This window comes from Neophocaena asiaeorientalis, unplaced genomic scaffold, assembly GCF_003031525.2.
Source record: "Neophocaena asiaeorientalis asiaeorientalis breed wild unplaced genomic scaffold, Neophocaena_asiaeorientalis_V1.1 scaffold78, whole genome shotgun sequence".
Lineage (NCBI taxonomy): Eukaryota > Metazoa > Chordata > Mammalia > Artiodactyla > Phocoenidae > Neophocaena > Neophocaena asiaeorientalis.
Genome location: NW_020175018.1, coordinates 115539 through 139957, shown reverse-complemented (window position 1 = coordinate 139957; position 24419 = coordinate 115539). Strand labels below are relative to the sequence as shown.

The 24419-nt window shown below is 39.1% G+C and overlaps 1 protein-coding gene across 2 annotated transcripts in view; it reads left to right on the top strand.

Annotated features, from left to right (window-relative positions):
• FKBP15 (FKBP prolyl isomerase family member 15) overlaps window positions 1–24419 on the top strand; it is a 55950-nt gene that overhangs the window by 17656 nt on the left and 13875 nt on the right. The window contains exons 5-19 of one of the 2 annotated variants that reach the window (XM_024762284.1): window positions 229–303; window positions 781–879; window positions 2618–2767; window positions 3927–3995; window positions 5300–5446; window positions 8369–8511; window positions 8997–9054; window positions 13465–13572; window positions 16210–16312; window positions 16798–16904; window positions 18377–18491; window positions 19877–19986; window positions 20295–20402; window positions 20919–21013; window positions 21872–21944. In XM_024762284.1, the coding sequence (XP_024618052.1) occupies window positions 229–303; window positions 781–879; window positions 2618–2767; window positions 3927–3995; window positions 5300–5446; window positions 8369–8511; window positions 8997–9054; window positions 13465–13572; window positions 16210–16312; window positions 16798–16904; window positions 18377–18491; window positions 19877–19986; window positions 20295–20402; window positions 20919–21013; window positions 21872–21944 (1560 nt within the window). Of the gene's footprint in view, window positions 1–228; window positions 304–780; window positions 880–2617; window positions 2768–3926; window positions 3996–5299; window positions 5447–8368; window positions 8512–8996; window positions 9055–13464; window positions 13573–16209; window positions 16313–16797; window positions 16905–18376; window positions 18492–19876; window positions 19987–20294; window positions 20403–20918; window positions 21014–21871; window positions 21975–24419 lie in introns of both variants that reach the window. The other variant, XM_024762283.1, reaches the window with a different exon arrangement.

Here is a 24419-nt window from a genome sequence, read left to right as displayed (position 1 = left end):
ACAAAATAAAGACATAGCTAACTATAGTTAAAGAGTAGGGTCAAAATGAGAAGAGATTAAAGTGGATGGTGAGAAGATGTAAGTTAAACTCTAAGCTTTAAGGGATGAACTGAGTTTTGAGTTTTATGCCTATATGAAGCCTGACTCCTGACATCTTACTGCTAATTTTGTATTGCCTTTTAATTTCTGTTCTCTCTTTTTTTCCTGCCCATCTTTGCTTGAGTACAGTATAGGATTCTTCTTTATATCAGTCAGCAACAGCCAGTTACTGTTGCCAGGATTCATCTGAACTTTGAGCTAATGGTAAGGCTTCCTGTATTGGAATCATCAATCCTTTGGGATTGGTTTATAGGAGAGATTGATCTATGCATACCTGGTGGGAACTAGATCCACTACTTCTGCTCTGGAGAGCAGAGTGGATAGCTTTTTTTTTTTTTCCTTCTTTTGGCTGTGCTTTGTGGCTTGCGGGGATCTTAGTTCCCCGACCAGGGATTAACCCCGGGGCCCCAGCAGTGAGAGCACCAAGTCCTAACCACTGAACTGCCAGGGAATTCCCCAGAGTGGATATCTTAACAGAGCCTCTTGGAAAGGTCTCTTGGCTGCCTTCTGGGAATGTGGACTAAGGGGTGATTGGTGGAAGGTGGGAGGGAAGAAGAAAGTTCCCTGATAGCTTTCTTTGGGTCCACCTGAGTCAAGGCCCTTCTACATGAGCTTAGGCAACCAGATTTATCTGCTACGCTGCCTGCAGTTGAGTTATCCCAACATTTCTCCTTTCCCCAGGTTCAGCCCAATAACTACAGCACCTTTTATGATGATCACAGACAAAACTGGTCCATCATGTTTGAGTCTGAAAAGGCTGCTGTGGAGTTCAATAAACAGGTAATATCTATATATTTTTTAGTGACAAGCATTAAAAAATCCACTGAATTCATCAGTTGAGCTTACTGTATTTTAGGGAAATAATAAGAATACTTATTGAAATTGTTTGAAAATGAGACTTTAAGGAGAAAAAAAAGGCTAAATGTAAACTTACATCTTTAAAACACTTTCCACTTCATAAATTATCTTAAGGAATTCGGTACGCGGGCCTCTCACCGTTGTGGCCTCTCCCATTGCGGAGCACAGGCTCTGGACGCGCAGGCCCAGCGGCCGTGGCTCACGGGCCCAGCCGCTCCACGGCATGTGCGATCTTCCCGGACCGGGGCACGAACCCGTGTCCCCTGCGTCAGCAGGCGGACTCTCAACCACTGCGCCACCAGGGAAGCCCACAACTATCTTTTTAAAATACTGTTTCAAGAGAATTTTTTAAAGTTATTTCATGGTCATTATAGAAAATTTAGAAAAGCATTTTTTAAAAAATCATTCATAATCTTACTACCCAAAGTAATCACTGTTAATATGTTTCATTTTTTTCTATTCATGAGTTACATAAGTAGTTATAGTCCTTTAAGAGCTCTTGCTTGTTTTATTTAATGAAGTAAAATGCATCTTTCCCCACCTCATGAAAAATTATTTAGAAACATTTTTGAAGGCTGCATAACATGAATGTTCCTTAATTTATTTAATCATTCCCTTACTTTAGGCAGTTAGATTATTTTCAGTCTCTGAGATAAATGATACTGTAGTGAGCATCGTTGCTATACAGATTTGTATACAAATCTCTCTTTTTTTTTTCCCTGTGATTATTTTTTAGGCTAGAAGAAGTGCAAGATTGAGTCAAAGGGTTCATATATTTTTAGGTTCTGTATACACTTTGGCACACTGCTTTTCAGAGAGATTGTACAATTTTACATCCCTGTCATTCTCTCACTATGCCTTTGCCAGCATTTAGAATTACTATCTTTTTTCCTTCTTAGTCTTATTTGCTTGATAAAAAATGACTTCTCTTTGTTTTAGTTAGCATTTATGTGATTGCGATAATGAAACTTTTTGAAAGAAAATGAGTAGCAAGTTTCTAAGGTATACTATGTTTAAACATTGACTATAGAAAAATTCTTCATAAAGATGTATCTGACGTCCTTGCCTAGAATCTGTGCTAAGGTAATATGGGTAAATCTGTAGGTGGTAGAGATATGAATTCTGGGAATACAGCATGGTTTTGTAAAGGGCCTTTATTTTATTGTCTTTAGAAATGCATTTTGAAATTTTTTAGAGGCTCCCCTAGCTTTCACAGGTTCCCAAACACTGAAGCAGTAAATCAGTATAGTAATGATAGCTAATGTTTATTGTGTACTTACTGTTATTTGCCAGGCACTGTGCCAAGTACTCTACTTGTATTAGCTCAGTCTTCATAACTACCCTAGGAAATATGCAAAGCTTTTATCTCCATCTTACAAAAAAAACCTCTGAAATAAGGTTCACAGCAGTTAAGTTATTTGGCTGAGGTCACAAGTTAATAAGTGACAGTGCCCAGATCTGTACCCAGGCAGTATGACTCCAAAACCATACTTCTAAGGCACTTTGATTCCTGGCGAGATTACTGACTTTGGAATGGTTTACTTCTGAACATGTAATCTGTTTTGCTAGTGGGTGCCACTGTTTGGAAACGAACATTAGCAATAACTGAATGAGTACTGAGCTTAAACTAAGTTTATGCTGCTTTGATTTCATCGCACAGGTATGCATTGCCAAGTGCAACAGCATCTCTTCCCTGGATTCAGTGCTGTCACAGGACCTTATTGTAGTAGAAGGCCCTGCTGTAGAAGTTGGAGATTCTTTGGAAGTGGCCTATACCAGCTGGCTCTTTCAGAATCACGGACTGGGCCAGGTAAGAAAATGTATCCTGCAAGTTCTTTTGTAATTTAAATAGCATGAGAGCTATTCAAATGTAAGGTGTTATTACTATGAATTGCTGCTTTTGGCAAATAGAAATCTTTGAGGAGCCCTGCTTTAGTCTCTACAACTGCTTTTGGGGCATAGCCATGAAATGCTAATGTATAAAATCTGCTCAGTGCCACTATGTCTCTTCTACTTAGAGAAAGGAAACCAGTTTTGCAAGTATCATTTTTGGTAATTGTTCACATGTATGTCTCTTCCTATACCAGTTTTAAACTTGAATATATCCTTATGGGATTAGGTCTTAAAACCTTTTAGACTTTCCTCACAGTTGTTTCTCCGTTTTTCTTTTCTTCTTTTTTTTTTTTTTTTTTTTTTTTTTTTGGGTTTGGAGGCCTCCCCCTTTTTTTTTGCGGTATGCAGGCCTCTCACTGTTGTGGCCTCTCCCGCTGTGGAGCACAGGCTCCGGACGTGCAGGCTCAGCGGCCACGGCTCACGGGCCCAGCCACTCCGCAGCACGTGGGATCCTCCTGGACCGGGGCATGAACCCGTGTCCCCTGCATCAGCAGGCGGACTCTCAACCACTGTGCCACCAGGGAAGCCCTTTTCCGTTTTTCTTATACTAGATACTGTGAATAGATTGGGCTTGTTTTGTTTTTTTATTATTTAGCCCTCAAAAGTAGTGTGGTATGATAGAAAGAGCTTTCGACTATGAGTCCAAAAAATGTGGATTCAGGTCCCAATTTTATCCTAACTTGACTCTGTCAAGTCATTTAAGCTCTTAATTTTTTTTTCCTGTGAATGGAGCTTAGTGGTGCTCACCCGGCTTTCTTGGCAGGATGGCTGTTGGCATCAAATGAGATAATTTATTTGAAAATTCTTTATAGATGAAAGTATTTTTAAACACTTGGTAGGAGAAGTTTTATTTTTTTCTAAACCTGGAAAATCCTTGCCTCAGAGATATTCAGTGTGATAACACCTTTAGCCATGATGTGCTCTCTTCTTTTCAGGTCTTTTAAGAAGTATTTTTCCAGTTTATTTGACATTACCTATTTCAGAAGTACTGTGCTGGTGTGTATTAAGTTGAATATCATAATGATTATTATTATTTTTGAAATTGGCTAATCTTGTTTATTTTGATCAACTTTCAGGTTTTTGACTCTACTGCTAACAAAGATAAGCTGCTTCGCCTGAAATTAGGGTCAGGAAAAGTCATCAAGGTAAAGACTTAACTGTGTTCTTACTATATTTGGGTTTATCAGTTGCAGTGGGCTTACTTTGTAAAATTTCTAACCTGGGTATATTTTTGGAGAATCTGGAAAGGCTTGGTTAAAAAAATAGGAAGAGAAAAATGTGCTATGTTACCTACATTTGGGAAATTTTTACCTGTGAGACAATATATTGAAGAAGGGTACATTTCTTTTGTCTAGTCCCTACATTTTATTTTTCATCCTTTGGTTCTGAGGGTACTATTAAATTCTTCCTATTGCCTAATTGAGAAAGAGGTGAAACTGTTTCTTCTAGAAGTGTATCATAATGGGTGATTCTGATCTGTCTGGGATGCTTTAAATCATGGTGGGAAGCAAGTACAACACAGCAGGAGGAACACTGGGATTGGAGTCTGAGGACCTGGGTTCATGTTGTGAATTTCTTCGTTAGCAACTGTGGAAGTATTTTATAAAGTAAAGAGTATTTTAGGGACTTCGCTGGTGGTCCAGTGGTCAAGACTCCACACTCCCAATGCAGGGGCCCTGGGTTCAATCCCTGGTCAGGGAACTAGATCTCTCAAGCTGTAACTAAGAGCCTGCATGCCACAACTAAAGATCCAGCACGTGGCAAGAAAGATCCTGTGTGCTGCAGCTAAGACCTGGAGCAGCCAAATAAATAAATATTTAAAAAAAAAAGAGTATTTTACACATGTGGGGTGTCATTGTGTCAGGACATACTGATGCGTTGTAAAGTACTCATTTATCCATGTGGCAGAATGGTTTTCTCCATAGCTTTGTTTATGACTCCTTTTCCCAGAATCCCTTAGAAACTTTTTCCTGTAGATCATAGCAGTTGGGGCATGACCCTTAAAGTTAGACTCATCTAGTGTTGAAATCTTGGCTTAACAATTTACTAACTGATCTTGGGCTAGTTACTTAACCTCTTTAAGCCTCAATTTTCTCTTCTGTAAAATGGAGATATTGCTATTAACCTTATGAAGTTATTTTAGGGATTAAACAACATAGTGGAAGTAAAGCACTTAGCAAAGTACTTAGAAAATGTGTTTAATAAGTGATAGCTTTTATTTCTATTTTAATGCCGTTCTTCTGTTCCAATTTCTCTCATCATCTAAGGTAAGTATATTTCATACAGCCCTGGATATGCTGTCTTTTACAAGTGAATTGAGAAGCAGTATTCTAGATGTTCTTATAACCAGTGAGGAGGGGGGAGTATAAACCCGATGATCCTGTACTTTGTTTTGTCTTATGAAAAGGTTTGTATCTGATGAGCTTTTCCTCTTCTCTGATTCCTAAAGAGCTGGGAGGATGGAATGGTGGGCATGAGAAAAGGAGGGAAGCGGTTGCTTATCATCCCGCCAGCCTGCGCTGCTGGCTCTGAAGGGGTAATAGGATGGACTCCATCAACAGACTCGATCCTGGTGTTCGAGGTGGAGATTAGGCGGGTGAGTGAAATGTTGTGTTTGATGAGTCCTCTTTGCTAGTTAAGTAAAATGAATAAATCAATGTGTCGAAAAAGATTCTGAAGATATCTTTTTTTTTTTAAGTAGAAATGGTATAGTTGGAGAGAACAACAGCTTTGGAATCTAAAGGCCAAGGTTTATGTCCTTCTTGGCTCTGTATTCATAGTCACTTCTCTACACTAACCTTCTTTTTATTTTATCTGTAAAATAGCGATTCCTGCCCAATGTTCACACCTTTTGATTTAGTAATTCTATGGCTACAAGTGTATGCTATCAATATGTTTACTTAAGAGTGCAAAGATGCCTATATATAGATAGATAAATAGAGATAGATACATAGTTTCCTCCCTCTGCCACATTGTTTGTGATAGTAAAAAACTGGAAACAGCTTAAGTGTCTATTATTATGAGACTGGTTAAATTATGGTTCTTCATAGAGTGGACTTCTATGTAGTTCTTAAAGAATATCCAAAATCTATTTTTAAGTGAAAGAAGCAAGTTGCTAAACAGTATGGGGGGACTTCCCTGGTGGTCCAGTGGTAAAGAATCCACCTTAACGATGCAGGGGATGCGGGTTCGATCCCTGGTCAGGGAACTAAGATCCCACATGCCACGGGGCAACTAAGCCCGTGTGCCACAACTGCTGAGCTCCCGCACCACGAGAGAGCCCGCGTGCCGCAAACTACAGAGCCCATGCACCCTGGAACCCGCACTCCACAACTAGAGAAAACCCACACACCACGACTAGGGAGAAGACTGTGCACCACAACAAAGAGCCTGCGCCTCGCAGCGAAAGATCCCGCGTGCCTCAGTGCAGATCCTGCATGCTGCAACTAAGACCCGATGTAGCCAAGAATAACTTCAAACAAACAGACAAGCAAAAAACAGTATGGTAGTATGATCTTGTGTCTGTGTGTCTGTGTGGCTACAAATGAGTGAATCTGCCTTAACGATGCAGGGGATGCGGGTTCGATCCCTGGTCAGGGAACTAAGATCCCGCATGCCTCAGTGCAGATCCTGCATGCTGCAACTAAGACCCGATGTAGCCAAAAATAACTTCAAACAAACAGACAAGCAAAAAACAGTATGGTAGTATGATCTTGTGTCTGTGTGTCTACAAATGAATATATGTATATGCCCATATATTCATATAAAATTTCTGGAGGCATTAAAAGAAATGGAATGATTTTCTCTGGAGAATGGAAATGGAGTTCAGAAACTTCTACTTTTTTACATTCTACCCTCTGTACCATTTAAAAATTTTATCAAGAATAATTTCTATAATAAAGTTTGTAACAAATCGCGGTTAATTAATGTTCCCCTCCCCCACCACCAAAAAAAAAAGACTCTGCTTTATACTGTGATTATTAAGTCTGAATGTGATAATGTTTGTGACTATAAACTATAAAGTACAATGCAAATAAATATTATGACCATCCTCATTGTGGTGATTATTCCTTTATTCCTGCTGCAACAAAGGATATGCTTTTTTTTTTTTTTTTTGCGGTACGCGGGCCTCTCACTGTTGTGGCCTCTCCCATTGCGGAGCACAGGCTCCGGACGCGCAGGCTCAGCAGCCATGGCTCACAGACCTAGCCGCTCCACGGCATGTGGGATCTTCCCAGACCAGGGCAGGAACCCGTGTCCCCTGCATTGGCAGGCGGACTCTCAACCACTGCGCCACCAGGGAAGCCCAGGATATGCATTTTTTATTAATGACTCTTTCCTAATTGGACACCCTTATCTCTGGTGGGCATTCCAGCCCTCTTTGACTGATGTGCTTCCAGCTGCCTTTTTCACAGCTTTTATATTCTTTCACAATTTTCCTTTGAGTTTGAGGAAGTCAGGGGTGGTAATAGATAACCATTTTGAATCCATTAAGACTGACATTTTGTAAACATAAGAAAAAAATACCCTATTTTACCAATAATCAAAGAATTACAAATTGATTATTAAACTGACAAGGCTGGGGGAGTTCCCTGGTGGCCTAGTGGTTAGGATTCTGGCGTTCACTGCCGTGGCTCACATTCAGTCCCTGGTCGGGGAACTGAGATCCCGCAAGCCGTGAGACGTGGCCAAAAAAAAAAAAAAAACTGACAAGGCTGATACAGAACGATAATACCCAATGTGACAGGAGTGTTAAGAAAGATTTATATACTACTTACAGAGTATAAAGTAGTTTACCCTTTACGGTGTGAAATTTAATGGTATATATCAAAAGTTTTAAAAATAAGCATACCTTTTATCTAACAATTTCACTTCTGGGAATTTGTATTTTGGAAATTATTATGTGCGAAGAGAGATAAAGCTATTCTTAGAAGTATTGTTTTTATAGAAAAAATTAGAAGTAAATTGAATATCCAACAACTAGGAATTGGTGAAATATATTTTATGATAACATAGATATTTATGACTTGTGTTCCCAAAATCCTTTGGAGACTTTTTCCTGTAGATGATAGCAGTTAGGGGCATGACCCTTAGACCTACTCTTCAGTAGTTAAAAAGGATGTTGTCGATTAATAATTTAGTTAACTAAATAATAATTTAGTTAACATGGAAATATGTTAATATATCAGTGAGTGAGCAAAGCAGGGTACAAAATGGTATGGCCCCATTGTTGTAAAACACACACTTACACACACACACACGCACACACACACAGATAATATAAGTGCAAAATATTACATCCAAAATTCTAACAACGTTATTGCTTAGTGGTTGAATTGCAGGTGATTGTTACCTTTTCTTTCTCTTTTGGCTTATCTACATTTTCTGATTTGCCTACAGTGACTAGGTAATGACTTGTATAATGAAGAATAAGTAAAATGAAAGGAGAATGGAGGGGGAAGCGTGCCTTTTTTTGTGGTCTATTAGCCTGTTCCATCTGTGGTTGATCTTTCCCTAGGTCAAATTTGCTAGAGATTCCGGCTCTGATGGGCACAGTGTTAGTTCCCGGGATTCTGCAGCCCCTTCACCCATACCTGGTGCTGACAGCCTCTCTGCTGATCCTGTTGTGTCACCGTCCACATCTGTTCCTTTCAAATCAGGGTAAGATACTGGAGTTGTATATAAAGCTCTTTTATTGTCCATGTAAATGATTCTTAGAGGGGTTCAGAAATAGGGATATAGTTGAAAACAAAAATAATTTTAAATAATTGGGAAAAAATGGGATGAGGGAAATGGGGAAAGTAATTGCATCAGATTTTCTGACAAAGGATTAATATTCATACTCTATAAAAGCACTAACTTAGATATAAAAGAATACCTGCCAAACTCTGGAAGAAAATTGGGCAGAAGGTATAAACACAAAATATATATCCAAGGAAAGAAATGTAAATAATAAGCATTTGAATGGAAAATTGTCCATCTTCACTAGCTTTCAGAAATTATACAAACTAAAGAAGAGTTAAAACTCTGTTTTACAGAGATTAAATTGGCAAACATTTTAAAAAACAATTTGTTTATACAGTATAATCTAGACTCGTGATTATGGATTTTGTTTTTATCTCAGGATATGTCTTATTTGCTTTCAGGGAGTCAGTTCTTCGTTCCAAATCTAACTCCCTCAGTGAACAGCTTACAGTAAATACAGTGAGTATATAAGTCTATCTCCTCATCCCCAGTTAGCTAGAAGGGTTTCATGTGCCTAGGGTATAGTAGGTTAGAGAAAAAAAATGTTGATTTAGGCTAGAAATCAGTGCTTACTTTATTCATTTTCCCTTACTTGAGAGTCAGTATAAATTAGCTTGGGCTTCTGCATTGACAGACTTGGATTCAAATCTTTATTCTTATAAGCATGTGGCTTAGAGGAAATTATCTGACTTCTCTGGTCTTCAGCTTCTTCATATGTCCACTCTCGCCGCTCTTATTCAACATAGATTTGGAAGTCCTAGCCACGGCAATCAGAGAAGATAAAGAAATAAAAGGAATACAAACTGGAAAAGAAGAAGTAAGACTGTCACTGTTTGCAGATGACATGATACTATACATAGAAAATCCTAAAGATGCCACCAGAAAACTACTAGAGCTAATCAATGAATTTGGTAAGGTTGCAGGATACAGAATTAATGCACAGAAATCTCTGGCATTCTTATACACCAACAACAAAAAATCAGAAAGAGAAATTAAGGAAACACTCCCATTTACCATTGCAACAAAAAGAATAAAATACCTAGGAATAAACCTGCCTAAGGAGGCAAAAGACTTGTACTCAGAAAACTATAAAACACTGATGAAAGAAATCAAAGATGACATAAACAGATGGAGAAATATACCACGTTCTTGGATTGGAAGAATCAATATTGTGAAAATGACTATACTACCCAAAGCAATATATAGATTCAGTGCAATCCCTGTCAAACTACCAATGGCATTCTTCACAGAATTAGAACAAAAAATTTTACAATTCGTATGGAAACACAAAAGACCCCGAATAGCCAAAGCAATCTTGAGAAAGAAAAATGGAGTTGGAGGAATCAGGTTCCCTAACTTCAAACTATACCACAAAACTACAGTAATCAAGACAGTATGGTACTGGCACAAAAACAGAAATATAGATCTGTGGTACAGGATAGAATGCCCAGAGATAAACCCACGCACATATGGTCACCTAATTTACAACAAAGGAGGCAAGAACATACAATGGAGAAAAGACAGCCTCTTCAGTAAGTGGTGCTGGGAAAACTGGACAGCTACATGCAAAAGAATGAAATTAGAACACTACATAACACCATATACAATACAATTAAAAAATGGACGGAAGACCTAAATAGTCATTTTACCAAGGAATACATACAGATGGCCAAGAGGCACATTAAAAGATGCTCAACATCACTAATTATTAGAGAAATGCAAATCAAAACTACAGTGAGGTATCACATCACGCAGGTCAGAATGGCCATTATCAAAAAATCTAGAAGCAATAAATGCTGGAAAGGGTGTGGTGAAAAGGGAACCCTCCTGCACTGTTGGTGGGAATCTAAATTGACACAACCGCTATGGATAACACTATGGAGGTTCCTCAGAAAACTAAAGATAGAACTACCATATGACGGAGCAATCCCACTACTGGGCATATACCCTGAGAAAACCATAATTCAAAAATAGTCATGTACCACAGTGTTCATTGCAGCTCTATTTACAATAGCCAGGACATGGAAGCAACCTAAGTGTCCATCGACAGATGAATGGATAAAGAAGATGTGGCACATATATACAATGGAATATTACTCAGCCATAAAAGAAAGGACACTGAATTATTTGTAGTGAGGTGGATGGACCTAGAGTCTGTTGTGCAGAGTGAAGTAAGTCAGAAAGAGAAAAACAGATACCGTATGCTAATGCATGTACATAGAATCTTAAAAAAAAAAAAAAATGGTACTGATGAACCTAGTTGCAGGGCAGGAATAAAGATGTAGACATAGAGAATGGACTTGAGGACACGGGGTGGGATGGGAAAGCTGGGGCAAAGTGAGAGTAGCATCAACATATATACAGTACCAGATGTAAAATAATTAGCTAGCGAGAAGCAGAAGCATAGCACAGCGAGATCAGCTCGGTGCTTTGCCCTGACCTAGAGGGGTGGGATAGGGAGGATAGGAGGGAGGCTCTAGGGAGGGGATATGGGGACATATGTATGCATATGGCTGATTCACTTTGGTGTACAACAGAAAGTAACACAGTATTGTGAAGCAATTATACTCTAATAAAGATCTATTAAAAAATAAGTAAAAAACAAAAAAAATGGAAATAATTCTCACAGCCCCTCTAAGTGTTCCCGTGATATGTTTATAAAGCACTAAGCTCAAAGCCTACATAGAGCTTGTCTTCAGTAATCTTGAGATTTTTATGAGGCTTAAATGAAATGATGCCTATGGAGTTTTTAGTATTGTGTCTGGCATATTGTAAGAGCTCAATTAACATTAGCTCTGTTATCGTAATTACTGCTAATGCTACATATCTTCATACTTTCATTCTCTCAGAGGAATTCTACACTAATTCACCAATTAGTTGACTTCTGTCAGGTTTCTGGGCCTCTGTGTTTCCCCAACTGTAACATGAGAAGACTAGCATACTGTTGTAGTAAAATTTGGATTTGAAGACCTTTAGAAGATGTACACTGTGTTTGCTGCTGCTCTGCCTGGTCCGTGAAGGCATCTGAGTTTGCTACATGTGGATGAGATGATAGCTGAAGTGCTTCAACTTCTAAAGCTCTGTGGCTTTCACCTGCCACATTGGGAAACAGGATAATTGTATGAAGTGAAATTGATGATTAATTTCTCTCCAACACTAGTTTATTTGCTTATATTCAGTCCAAAGCAGAAATTAATTAAGCAAATAATTGATCTGATATGTGTAAAAAGTGATCTAAACCCAGAAGGTTAAGCCAGAGAATCAAGAAAATTGAAAAACAGTTTATAATCTCAGATCTTTGAATAGCCACAACGATTGTTCGGTATTAGTTCTTTTGTAGTCTCGAGACACAGCTACTTTTGTCACCTATTTCTAAGCTTCAGTAACTTTTCATAGACTAGTGCTCTCCAACCTTTTTTTTTCTTTCTTATTTTACAGTTTTGGTTTTTTAATTGAGGCAAAGTTCACATAATATAAAATTAACCATCTTTTGGTTCTTTTTACATTTTTTATTTTTTGTTTTGAATAGGTAATTACATTCATATGGCACAGTTAGCAAAACAGTATAACAAGATATACATTGAGAAGACTCATTCCTACCCCTGCCCCCATGTACCTTATTTTATCTCATCCCCAACCTTGGGTAACTGCTTTTATTAGTTTCTTATGTATTCAATGTTTCTTTATGCAGATGCAAGCAAATAGGAATGTATATTTTATTTTCCCCCTTCACAAAAAATAGCATATTAAATATGTTATCTGCCTTGCTTTTTATAATAACAGTATCTTTCCATGTTTGTATATAGAAAGCATCCTCATTTTTTTTAATCTTTAGATCACAAGATTCCATTGTGTGAATATTGGTTTATATAACTATTGCAAGCAAATAGGAATGTATATTTTATTTTCCCCCTTCACAAAAAATAGCATATTAAATATGTTATCTGCCTTGCTTTTTATAATAACAGTATCTTTCCATGTTTGTATATAGAAAGCATCCTCATTTTTTTTAATCTTTAGATCACAAGATTCCATTGTGTGAATATTGGTTTATATAAAGTCCTCTTTTTTTTTTTTTTTTTTTTTACTAGTCCTCTTTTGATAGACCCAACTTTTTTTGATTATGTGTCTCCATTAGTTAAGAAAAAATGATACACCCTCTCAGTATATGTTTGTTTACAAATTATATACATAAAGTACTCTCCATCCCTGTAAACAAGTTTAATGTCTGATGTTTACTGTAGCTTAAAAATAATTTTAAAATAGAGGTCATGGTCATTTCTTTTTACACTCATTAGATCATCTCGTTTACCCTTAGGAGTATACATTCTGCTCTGAAGGCTGCACTTTAAACCAGTTAATGCATACAGAGGCGTCTAGCTCAGGGACTAGTATGTCATCAGTGCCAAGTCAGTGTTAAATGAACCTGAATTTAGAACACAGAGCTCCTGTTTTCTTTTTGCCCTAAATCTCTTCTGAATATTTATCTGCTGGGTTGCTCTTGGGCCTTTGAGAGGTTACTATTATCTAAAATGCCTCCCTCCCTTAATCTATACTTTAGTTTTTTTATCTGTAAAATGAGAATACTTATGCCTGGTAGGGAGACTTGATTGCAGTGAAGGAATACAGATGAAATCACTTTGTCCATTCCAACGTATAGGGAATTATTTTTCCTACCGTTATTAATTGTAACCCATGTATGCGTCTAGGCAAGAAATCTTTAATTCTCATTTTCTAGAAGATAGTTTCAAATAGATAAGGCAGGGGGGACTTGTTGAAAGATTTGATATAAGAGCCAAAAGACGTAGAGTTGACTGAAGGTAGTGAACCTTGATTATAGTGATTTTTGTGACTTTCCTCTCTTTTTAGAATCCAGATACAGTCAAGGCCAAGTTGATCTCTCGGATGGCTAAAATGGGCCAGCCCATGCTGCCCATTCTTCCACCACAGCTGGATTCCAACGATTCAGAAATTGAAGTATGTCCCACTGGCTGTCTTAGAATGAATAGTGCAGATGTTGCTGTCTTCTGTTCTTTTAACTGAAATTATTGCTTTTTCTGCCTCTAACCCAGAATCATTATTTAGAGAGCTTATATTCAGAATGATACAGGTTGGTATTGGTACATGTGTTTCTGCTATAATTATCACTTCCCCTGAGAAATGGAAGCAATTCTGTATATCTGCCACAAGAACTGGGCAGTTTTAAGTAGTTAATTTAGCTTTCTACTAAAATCTCTGTTGTCAGCAAACATCAGCCTTTAGGCAGCATGATGCCTGACCCATAAAAGAATGAATTCATATTTGTTGATTGAATGTTTAGATTCTCTTGGGAAATGTTGATTTTTCCACTGATGTAATTTAATATGAAGATCACACTGTTGTAGGAATTCCCTGGCAGTCCAGTGGTTAGAACTCAGCACTGTCACTGCCAAGGGCACGGGTTCAATCCCTGGTTGGGGAACTAAGATCCCACAAGCCATGAGGTGCAGCTAAAAAAAAACCACTGTTGTATCTTTTGGCTTTGTATGTGGCATGATTTTTTTTTAATTAATTTTTTTTTGACTGCATTGGGTCTTAGTTGCGGCATGCAGGATCTCTCATTGCAGCACACAGTCTTCTCTCTAGTTGTGGTGCGGCTTCCAAAGTGCATAGGCTCAGTAGTTGGAGCATGTGGGCTCAGCAGTTGGGGCGCATGGGCTCAGTTGCCCCGTGGCATGTGGGATCTTAGTTCCCCGACCAGGGATCAAACCCATGTCCCCTGTATTGGAAGGCGGATTCTTAACCACTGGACAACCAGGGAAGTCCCCTGTGGCATGATTTTTTTTTTTTTTGCGGTACGCGGGCCTCTCACTGTTATGGCCTCTCCTGTTGCGGAGCACAGGCTCCGGATGTGCAGGCTCAGTGGCCATGGCTCACGGGCCTAGCCGCTCCGCGGCATGTGGGAACTTCCCGGACCGGGGCACGAACCTGTGTCCCCTGCATCAGCAGGCGGACTCTCAACCACTGTACCACCAGGGAAGCCCGGCATGATTTTTTTGAAGTTCAAAAATTTTGTTGCAATCAGCTCTATCAATTTTTCCCTATGTTTTTTGCTTTTGACGTTATGCTTAGAAAGCCTTCCCACTTTCAGATACTCAGATACTATAAACATCACATGTCTTTTAAAAATATTTATTATTATATGTTTAGATCTATTATTTCATATTTAATCCATCTGGAATTTGGTGAATGGTGAGAAGTAACTTAATTCCAACTAAGTTCTTTTCCCATTGGTTAGTTCCTTATTGAATAAAATAATTCTTTCTCAACTGAATTAAAACACTTAACAGTGATTAAATTTAGGATTCTTTGATATTGATTTAAAACAAAGCAAGTGTGATGCTTTTGAGGAAAACAATTTTTAAAATAGGCTTTTTTTCCCCACAATTTTGTTTTATTTCTTCACGGAAAAGCTCTGTGTAGATTTAACATTTTAAAGGAAGATAGGATTTCTGGGACCTGTTATAGGATTGATTTTTATCTGGTTTCTGGAAATGAAATTTGTATAAGATAATATTCTTATTAAAATGTTTAGGTGCTAATTATTCATTGTAGAGTAATGTAAATTAAAAAGAAGAAACATTTAACAAAAAGGACATTCTTTATATGTTGTTTCATAATCTGATTTTTTAACTTAATGTTATGTCATGAACATTTATGTTAATATCAGTAATATAAAAAAAGTAAATAAATAAAACAAAGCTTTATCACCTTTAAAGATAACCCAGTGCTCTGTTACATTGATTTATCATGATTCCTTTTACTCTGTTGTTAGACATTTAGGTTGATTTATGTAATGATGTAAAACTGGGATGCTTTTCCAGAAATGCATAATACATTTCTGAGAATATTGGGAAACAAGAGGAAGTTCTGAAGTAAAAGAATGTCAAAGAGATTTCAGCCCTTGAACTGTAGCATAGCAGATCACAGTCACTGTATATTGTGCCTCAAGTTTTTCTTTTCCTTGAATGAATCAGGAAGATGTTTGTATGTTAACTATGTTTAGAATTATAGTAGGGACCAACATTGCTTTGCTTTTATGAAGAGAAAGAATGAGGGGGAAACACTCTAAAACGATATTGTCAAAAACAGCATCGTAGTGAGGCACAGTGAATCCTGCTTTTTCTGATTTTCTGTGAGTACCTTGAGGTCTGTGTATATTATTTGGCAGAAGAGAAAGGCTGCATTATTCCCTGGGTTTCCTTGTAAGAGGCCCTAGTTCTGTGGAAACAGACTAGGTCAGTCTGAAGGTAGCTAGCTGCTGGTTTGCAAAATGATACATTATGGGGAGCAGTCACTCTAGCTGCTTCAGACAAAATAACATCAACAACTTATACTGGAAATTAACTATGATTATTTGATATAATTTACAGGGAGAAGGGATCCTACTCCAGTATATAATAGAGTGCTTTCTTCCCATAGCCCACACCTTCAACTCTTGCCTTTCTGCTTGCCTTTCCTTCCTCTTCTTTGCCTAAAAGCACTAGTTGTAAGCAGCTTTAGGGTGGACAGTCACCCTCAGTCTTCAATTAAGGACCCATAGACACAGTAACCAAAATGCTCATGCTGTTGCAGGACGTGAATGCTCTTCGAGGAGCTGGGCAGCCTATGGTGACTCCGTCCATCCAGCCCTCTCTTCAGCCAGCCCATCCAGTGCTACCACAGATGACCTTACAAGGTAAGGAACCTCTCTGAGGCTCTGTGGCCTTGAATTGGGTCGGTACCAAAGTTATCATCATTGTTCCTTAAAATGTTAGGCTGCATTGTTTTAGTATTGAGAACTGAACTAGAGTATAAAACTTGTCCGTTTGTCCCTGGGTAGCGCATTTTCAGACCTGGAGATGTATTTGGTCTGCTTGCTGTGTCTTCTGCTGTGTTGCATTGTCAGTTTTGGAAGTCGGCACTCAGCTAATGAGCCATCTCCCTGTGTGTAACTCTGCACTTTCTGTCAGCTGATGGTGTCGAAGGTCTGAGTCACGTGAACCTGAGCATGCCCAATTTCCTTCCACTAGCCCATTGTTGAGACTCCAGTAGAGCTGATTTTAGGAGACTAGGTGAGAGAAGTGGTCAAGTCTGAAGGGTGGTGATTTGAAAGGTGATAATCCAGACTTGTACCAAGAAGCAAGGGATGGATAACAGTGAAAACTTCTTGCTTTATCTTAGCACCTCAGCCATCTGTTTCTGGGCTCCAAACACCGTCTGCTGCCTTGATGCAAGTTGCATCTCATGATTCCCACTCAGCTGTATCTGGAAACGCCCAGTCCTTTCAGGTAACAACATTTTTAAACCATATCAGTTATAAGCTATAATTGATTATAGTTCTAGGCAGTCTCTTTTCTTCTTCTTGCACAATTTGTACTGTACCAGTTCCTCACAGAGTTTATGATTTTTCTCCTTCCTCAACTCCTACTTTCTCATGTCTAAACAAGCAAGGGATTACCTACCTTATAGGTGGTTGTAAAGATTTCGTGCAAGAACAAGCAAAGCACCTGGCACAAGGCCTGGCACATAGTAAAAGCCCAAGCAATGTTTGTTTGTTTTCCTTTTCACACATGTCTAATTGAGGGCTATAGATTCAAGTCTTCTGTGTTCTCTTCTGTCAAACAGCTGATAGGCCAAGATTCTGCACTCCACTCAGCAGAACGGTTGTGGTGGAGGGTCAATGGATGGAGGCTGTATGAAAATACAGCTGAACTCTTTGTCTAGTTAACCTCCAAAAGTGAGCTCTTAAAAGTAGGTTTTTTTCTGTTTTCACAGAAGGCAGTGGCAACAGCCTGTCTGCCTCTGCTGACTGTTTGCCCGGACAGTGGACTCTTTCTTTTGCCCTGACACATTTGATGGTTAAGACTTAACTCCCCATGGTAGCAGACCCTCACTTCCTTGGTGATTCTTGATGGAGGGATCAGAGTGATGGTGGCCAAGCTATGCCCCATTATTAGGAAGGGGTGTATCAGAATTGAGAAAAGTCCTACCTGGCCCTCTCCTAATGGACCTAATAGAGAGTTATATTCTATAGACTAAGATTCTTTTTTAGTAATGGATGGGTGGTTATACCAATCCCTGGAAATGAGCTGGATTTCCTTAATTCAAGGAAGAATAACCATCATCACTAAAATGATAGCTGCTGTTTATTGAGCATTTATTGTCTTCCAGGCACTTATGAGCTGTTAGGAACTTTACCTATATATTGCTTCATTTAATCCACACAACAATCCTAAGAAATGGTATTATTATTTTCATTTTATAGTTGAGGTGGCTGAGGCTCAGAGGAGAATGAGAGCTCTTGGTCATACAGATAAGCATCACAATCTAGAAGGGGAGAGGCATCCTTTGGAAACTGATGGCTTTAGTTTGGAATCGCAGTGAACACCTCTTCTTTTACCTTAATGAAACCAAGCGTTACTTGCTTAGTCTTAAATTTTTTTTAGACCATCAATAGGCCCAATGGCCGGGGGATGAATTCCTACTTAATTAAATCATCACAGGAGGACTGGGGAGTGACCTGAGACATGCTTCCCTCACTCTCTAGGTATGACTTTAGTGACCAGGCATCACTGGATTACATACGTGACTCTCCTGCTGCAATTATTACCCAATACCAAACTCTGGTCTCATACATCTCCAGCTTCAATAAGTTTGAGTCTACTTCCAGTTTATCTACTTTATTCAATCCAAGACAAATTAAGCAGAAAAGAGAGATATGACTGTTTTATAAGCCATCTGTAACTTGGCATTTTCTCAGCCCTATACAGGTATGCAAGCCTATGCTTATCCTCAGGCACCAGCTGTTGCTTCCCAGCTGCAGCCCGTTCGGCCCTTGTACCCCGCACCGCTCTCTCAGTCTCCTCATTTTCAAGGTAGGAGTTTCTCATCTTCTGTTCTTGCTGTGCTTTCCTCCCTCCCATCCCTTTTTCATTTTGACTCCAGTAGATCTCTGCCCTTTTTTTCTTTTCTTTTTTTTTAAACAAGTTAGTTGAGGTATGACTTCCATACTGTGCAGTTCACTCGTTTTAAGTGTACAATTCAATGGGTTTTCTTAGGATGTTTACAGAGTTGAGCAGCTATTACCATAATCCAGCTTTAGAACATTTACATCATCCCCACAAAAACCCTCATGGCCACTTTCTGTGTTTTGTTTCTTGCATTTTCTCCTGCCAGCCCTTTTTAATTCCTCTCTCAGAGTTGCTCTGTAGAATTCATAGCTAATAGTAAAAGAGTAAAAACGTTCGAGAAAATTGGGAGAAAACATGGTGACTGTTCAGTATCTCTGAAAGCTGTTTTGTTAAAATTTTAAAGTTGTGAAAAGAATATACTTTTATAAAAAGGTCAAACAACACAAAAAGGTGTGAAGAGCAGTTACTTTTTTCCATCATTAAACCCCCCTGACCTTAGGAAACGGTCCCTTTTCAGAGATCTTGTATACATGTACAAGTGTGGTTGCCTAGTGTAAAAACAAAGCAAAATAAAATGCACACAGCTGGGATGGTATCCTGCCTTCTTGTTCTGCAGCTTGTCTTTTGTACAGTAATCACTTTGGGTATTAGGACAGTGGTAGGAAGAAGCAAGTATATCCCACAATGAAATTTATGGTCCTGGAGTGGTAAGGGTTTCCTGGGTGCATCCTTTGTCTGGAAGCCCTGCCCTTCTCCATCTGGGAAACCACTGAATCTGTCATCTCCTCTGTGAAGGCTTCCTGTTACCTCCCTCTCTCCCCTCCTTCCAGAGACATAACTGTATACGTGTGTCACCAAAGAGTTAATCTTGCTTTTCTCTGTGCTTCTTTTGTACCTTGTAACCTTGTACATGGTTCATTCTTTGCACTTACAACACTCTGTTATAATGATCTGTTTACACGTGAGTCTCCTCACCAGACTGACCTTGCCAAGGGCAGGAACCGTGTTTCATTCCTTGCTGTATCCTTGGTACCTGGTCCAATACCTGGCATGCAGTTGGGTGAATGGAGAAGCAATCTGAGTGGCTAGTGTACTACTTGTGCCCTTGAACCAGACTGTATCACTTGATGCATTTTGCAGGAGGATAGCTGGTTGTTGTTAGCTTTGGAGCCATTTTGCCTTTAACCCCTCTCCGTCTTTTCCTGACAGTGTAAATCACCTACAGCATTTTCCAGTATTTGGAAATGTTCATTTCTTTCTTTCCTCTGCTGATAGAGCTGTTGGCTTTTCTTCATACAGTATCCTCTGCTACAGTTTCATAAGTTTCTTTTTGGCTAATTTCCGTTCAGGATCAGGTGACATGGCTTCATTTCTCATGACTGAAGCCCGGCAACATAGCACTGAAATTCGAATGGCAGTCAGCAAAGTGGCTGATAAAATGGATCATCTCATGACTAAGGTGACTGAGTCATCTCATGACTAAGGGGCTGTGTTGAAAGTGGGGGTATAAAGAGGGGATACAAACAGGGAGCAACCAGGGCTATAGGTAAACTCTTCCTGGTTTCCTGTATTCATAGTAGTTAGTAGTTATTTCCCTAGAAGGGTCATTTTATTTGGGGATCCAGTTAGCAGAAGAAAACTCCTGCTTACATTGGAGATTGTCTCAGAAACTTATTAACCCCCTCAAAAAAGTAGTCAGACCTTGGGTAAATTGTATTTCTCCTTTTAAAAATGTCATGAAAAGTCTTTCTGACACTCCTTTTGTAGGTTGAAGAGTTACAGAAACGTACCACTAGCAATTCCCTGCTCATTCCTAGCATGTCGGTGACAATGGAAACAAGCATGATTATGAGCAACATCCAGCGAATTATTCAGGTGAGAGTGATCAAGAACAGAGCACTCTAATATGTATAAAATAGGTAACTAATAAAAAAAAGTATATCATTAAAAAAAAAAAAGAACAGAGCACTCAACCTGGAGATCTTGCTGCTGCTCTCTCTGGACATGTACTACTGTTTGAAACCTCTACTCCAGGAATAAGAGCACGTGATAAATGCCACACGGAGTTGGGAAATTCTGGAAAATCCATTATGACTTAATTCAAGTGACTTATCACTCTATTATCAGAAGGAAACATTTCTTTTTTGACCATATTCCAAAGTTCCCGCTTCATTTTATAGCCATTTATACATTTAGTCTATTGGATGTAGTGATTTGTATCCATCAGGTAGAATTTGATACATTGTTTTAAGTATTATATTTATGTGGACATAAGTTCTAGATTTTTCTCTCAGATATGTAATAGTATCATCTGCCAGTTCAAGTTGATTCCCTTTTATCTGGTGCTTCTCTCTTAACAACTTAAGTTAAACGTCATATATTTCGAATTAGGAAAATGAAAGATTGAAGCAAGAGATCCTTGAAAAGAGCAGTCGGATAGAAGAACAGAATGACAAGATTAGTGAACTAATTGAACGAAATCAGAGGTAATGACAGGTACGGGGCACTGGCTAGGATGGACAAAAAAGGGTTTAGTTTGTAAATGCCCACGTTAAATAAGCATGTTTGTTTACAGAAGTTTATGTGTATTTCTGCTCTTTTCTGTTTCCTGCCTGTCATGTGAATTACTGCTTGTTGACTGAACGGATTTCAGGAGAAAGGGCTCAGGAGGCTGTGATGCAATGCACACCTGCGTTTGAATCCTGGCTCTGCCCCTCATTTGTTGTGTGGCTTTGGGCGTTTTATTTATTCCCACTGGTTCTAGTTTCCTCATCTGTAAGAGCAGTGTTAGTGCCTAGAAAACTCCTGATGTCCTCTTCTCTCTTCTGTGTGGGCTGACTCTTATTTTATCAACCAGAACTTCACTGATTTCCACATAAAACCCAAGCATTGTATAATTTTTCTAGATCCTTCTGAAAATTTTTTTTGTGGGGAGGGGTCAGGGGAACATGTTACAGCAGCATTTCACTTTAAAATATCCTCCCATATTTCTCTTCTCCAGTGTCTCTTGTCTCCCACATGGAAGGGGGAAGGGGAGTGGCTTTCTTTTCTTCCCTCCTTGTAGCCTTCATACTCCTGTCTCTTTCCTCTCTTATTTCCCCTCACCACACATGTTCAAATTCCTCTCCTCTTCATTGTGCAAATTCAAAGCAATTCACCCCGGTCCAGGTTCCTGCCTCCAAATTTGATTACTGCAGATCTTCGGAAAATAAAATGCTTTCAGATTGTTCCTGATGAAGGTATAGAGCAATGCTCTGACGACCGAATGTATTGATACATTGGGTTATACCTGCTATGCATTGAGTGCTTGATAAATGTTTTCTTTTTCCCTGTTTATTTCACAGGTATGTTGAGCAGAGTAACCTGATGATGGAGAAGAGGAACAACTCACTTCAAACTGCCACAGAAAACACACAGGCAAGAGTTTTGCATGCTGAGCAAGAGAAGGTAAAGTAACTGGGGAGAGAAAAGCCCAAGTCAGGATGTGTAGAGCCAAGGAGTGTCCTCTGTATGTCCTTCCCAGTTCGCTTTTTAGCAGAATTTTTGCCATCATTGAGAAGAGAACTAGAAATCTTCCAACAGATTTTTAATATATCCAATATCCAGATTTCTGTTGTATAAATGCGTTACAATAAGTTGACTCAAAAACAATCACTGATGTTAGTAATCTGGTTAAGGTGAGGATTATACAGTTTATTAGAAACTAATCCTATTCTGCTGAAAAAATCAACAGACGATTTCTGTTATGCCACATAACAAACATTTATTGTGAAGTTTGAGACTGTTTAGTTTGCTCCTTCATCTGTGTCTGCCAAAGCATTTTAAAGTTTTGCTGTTTGACTTCAGTCAGTTCAGAACAGGTATTTTGACCTGTTTTTGAAGTAGCTATAAGGAAGGAAGACTGTTGTGGGTCTTGGGTTGAGATGACTGCTTTGGAAGCCCCACTCCTCCTGTCTTTGCTCCAGTGACACTGTTTTTCTGAAATGAGTTCCTTCTTGTTTAGGCTCCCCCTCATCAGCTGGGACATCGCTATTTTCTCAGATTTAAGAAGTGTTTTATATTTTGTATTTGAATTTTTTTGAAAACATGAAAATTGAGTGGAATGCACTTTATAACTTGAGATAAGAGCTTTTGAGTGATTTTCCACTCTGCTTGTTCTTTGGTGAGAGTGACCATCCACCCCACTGCCTCTCCTCTGCAATTCATCGCCTCCAGTGGTCTTACCTGCTGCAAGGCCCTATGCAAGTGGTCTTCCCTCTGATATCAGTGAACTCTGGAGCCACGATAGACGCAAAGCCCTCTGAGCGTTGTGTTAGTTCAGTTTCTGTTAGGCCAGTTGAGGCAGGACAGTGAGTAAAACTTTGATTCTACTTGCGGCAGGTGAAACTTCCTCTTCTGCCCGGAAGTCCAAACTGTCATTGTCCTCTGAGTTTAACAGATGAAAACCTAAGGCTGCTGAACAGCAAAAATAAGTATCTTAGAGCTCACTCTAAAGGTCGCATGTTACTAAAAAATTTATTCTGACACTTATTAAAACAGTAAGGAAGATTTTATTCAAGACTATTGCAATAGATGGGAGTTCCCTGGTGGCTTAGTGGTTAGGATTCTGGACTTTCACTGCTGTGGCCCGGGTTCAATCCCTGGTTGGGGAACTGAGATCCCGCAAGCCACACGGTGTGGCCAAAAAAATAAATAAAATAAAAAGACTATTGCGATAGGGAAGAAATGTTGAGCTCAACTCCAAATACAGTTAAGGGCAAGAGGGCAAGTGGGGAATTTACAGCCAAGGAGCAGAGTGAGGGGGCGGTCAGTGGATGGAAAATTACTAAGAGGAGACATCCTGGGTAGGGGGATTCTTGCTAACGACAGACCAAGGACTTAGACAGCAAAGGTTGGGATGGAGAACTTTGATCAGATACCAAGGGTAGAGATTCACTCTAAACTGACTTAGCAGGGATTCTTGCTAAAACTGGGCTGGTCCGGCCAAAGACAGGAGGGGAGAACAAGGTCATGGGCTTAGAGGAGCCTAACTTGAAGTGTGGTCAAGGAGAGAGACTTTGCCAGTGTACACTCAGATACTCATTCATAGCTTATTTCTTTTTATTTTGTATACAATTTGTTTTATTCCCCCCACCTTTAAGAGAGCCAAAATATCAGATTTTAAATGTAAGCTAGAAAACCGATTAAGGCTTTGGAATAAATGTTTAAAACTGAGGTAGGCGCAGTGAATACCCTAAGAAGGGACAAGTGATAATAAGAAAGTAGACAGCAGTAAGAATTCATGTAAAGTATAGTGGTATAGGAGGAGTAATGGTAGTAGCAGTGTAATAGTATAGGACAGATGGTCCAACCCCGTAAATACGCTGCTGCCCAAAAATCAAAACCAGCGGAGCAGTCACTCACTGCCTTTCCTGTCATCTGATTTCTCCTATTTTTTACAGGAGCGCATCAATTCAGGTGAAATGAATGTAGTATTTGTCATTTGTTTACCATTCCTTTTCATTGACCATCCTTTTAATTATCATTTTCATCATCGCCCTTCATAAACAATATCTGTAGACACTTTTCCAGGGTAGTCATTTTGACTTCATCGGATGTTACTTGAGAATACTTAGCTCCTGTTTGGCCAGTACAGAGCACCATTTAAAATGCATTGAAAAAAAAATAAAATAAAATGCATTGAGCAGTCAAAGAAGTTGGAGTATTCCCTTCTTTTATTACCACTGTTCTTCAAAGAACCCCCAAAGCGGTTACTCTCACGTGACCGATCTTTATAGTACTACTGTGGGTTGGCCAAAGAGTTCGTTTCCAGGTGAACCCTTTGGCCAACCCAATATTAGTACAGTAGTGCTGGAGAGGAGTTGTAGCCTGAGAAGTGGATTGCCATCGAAG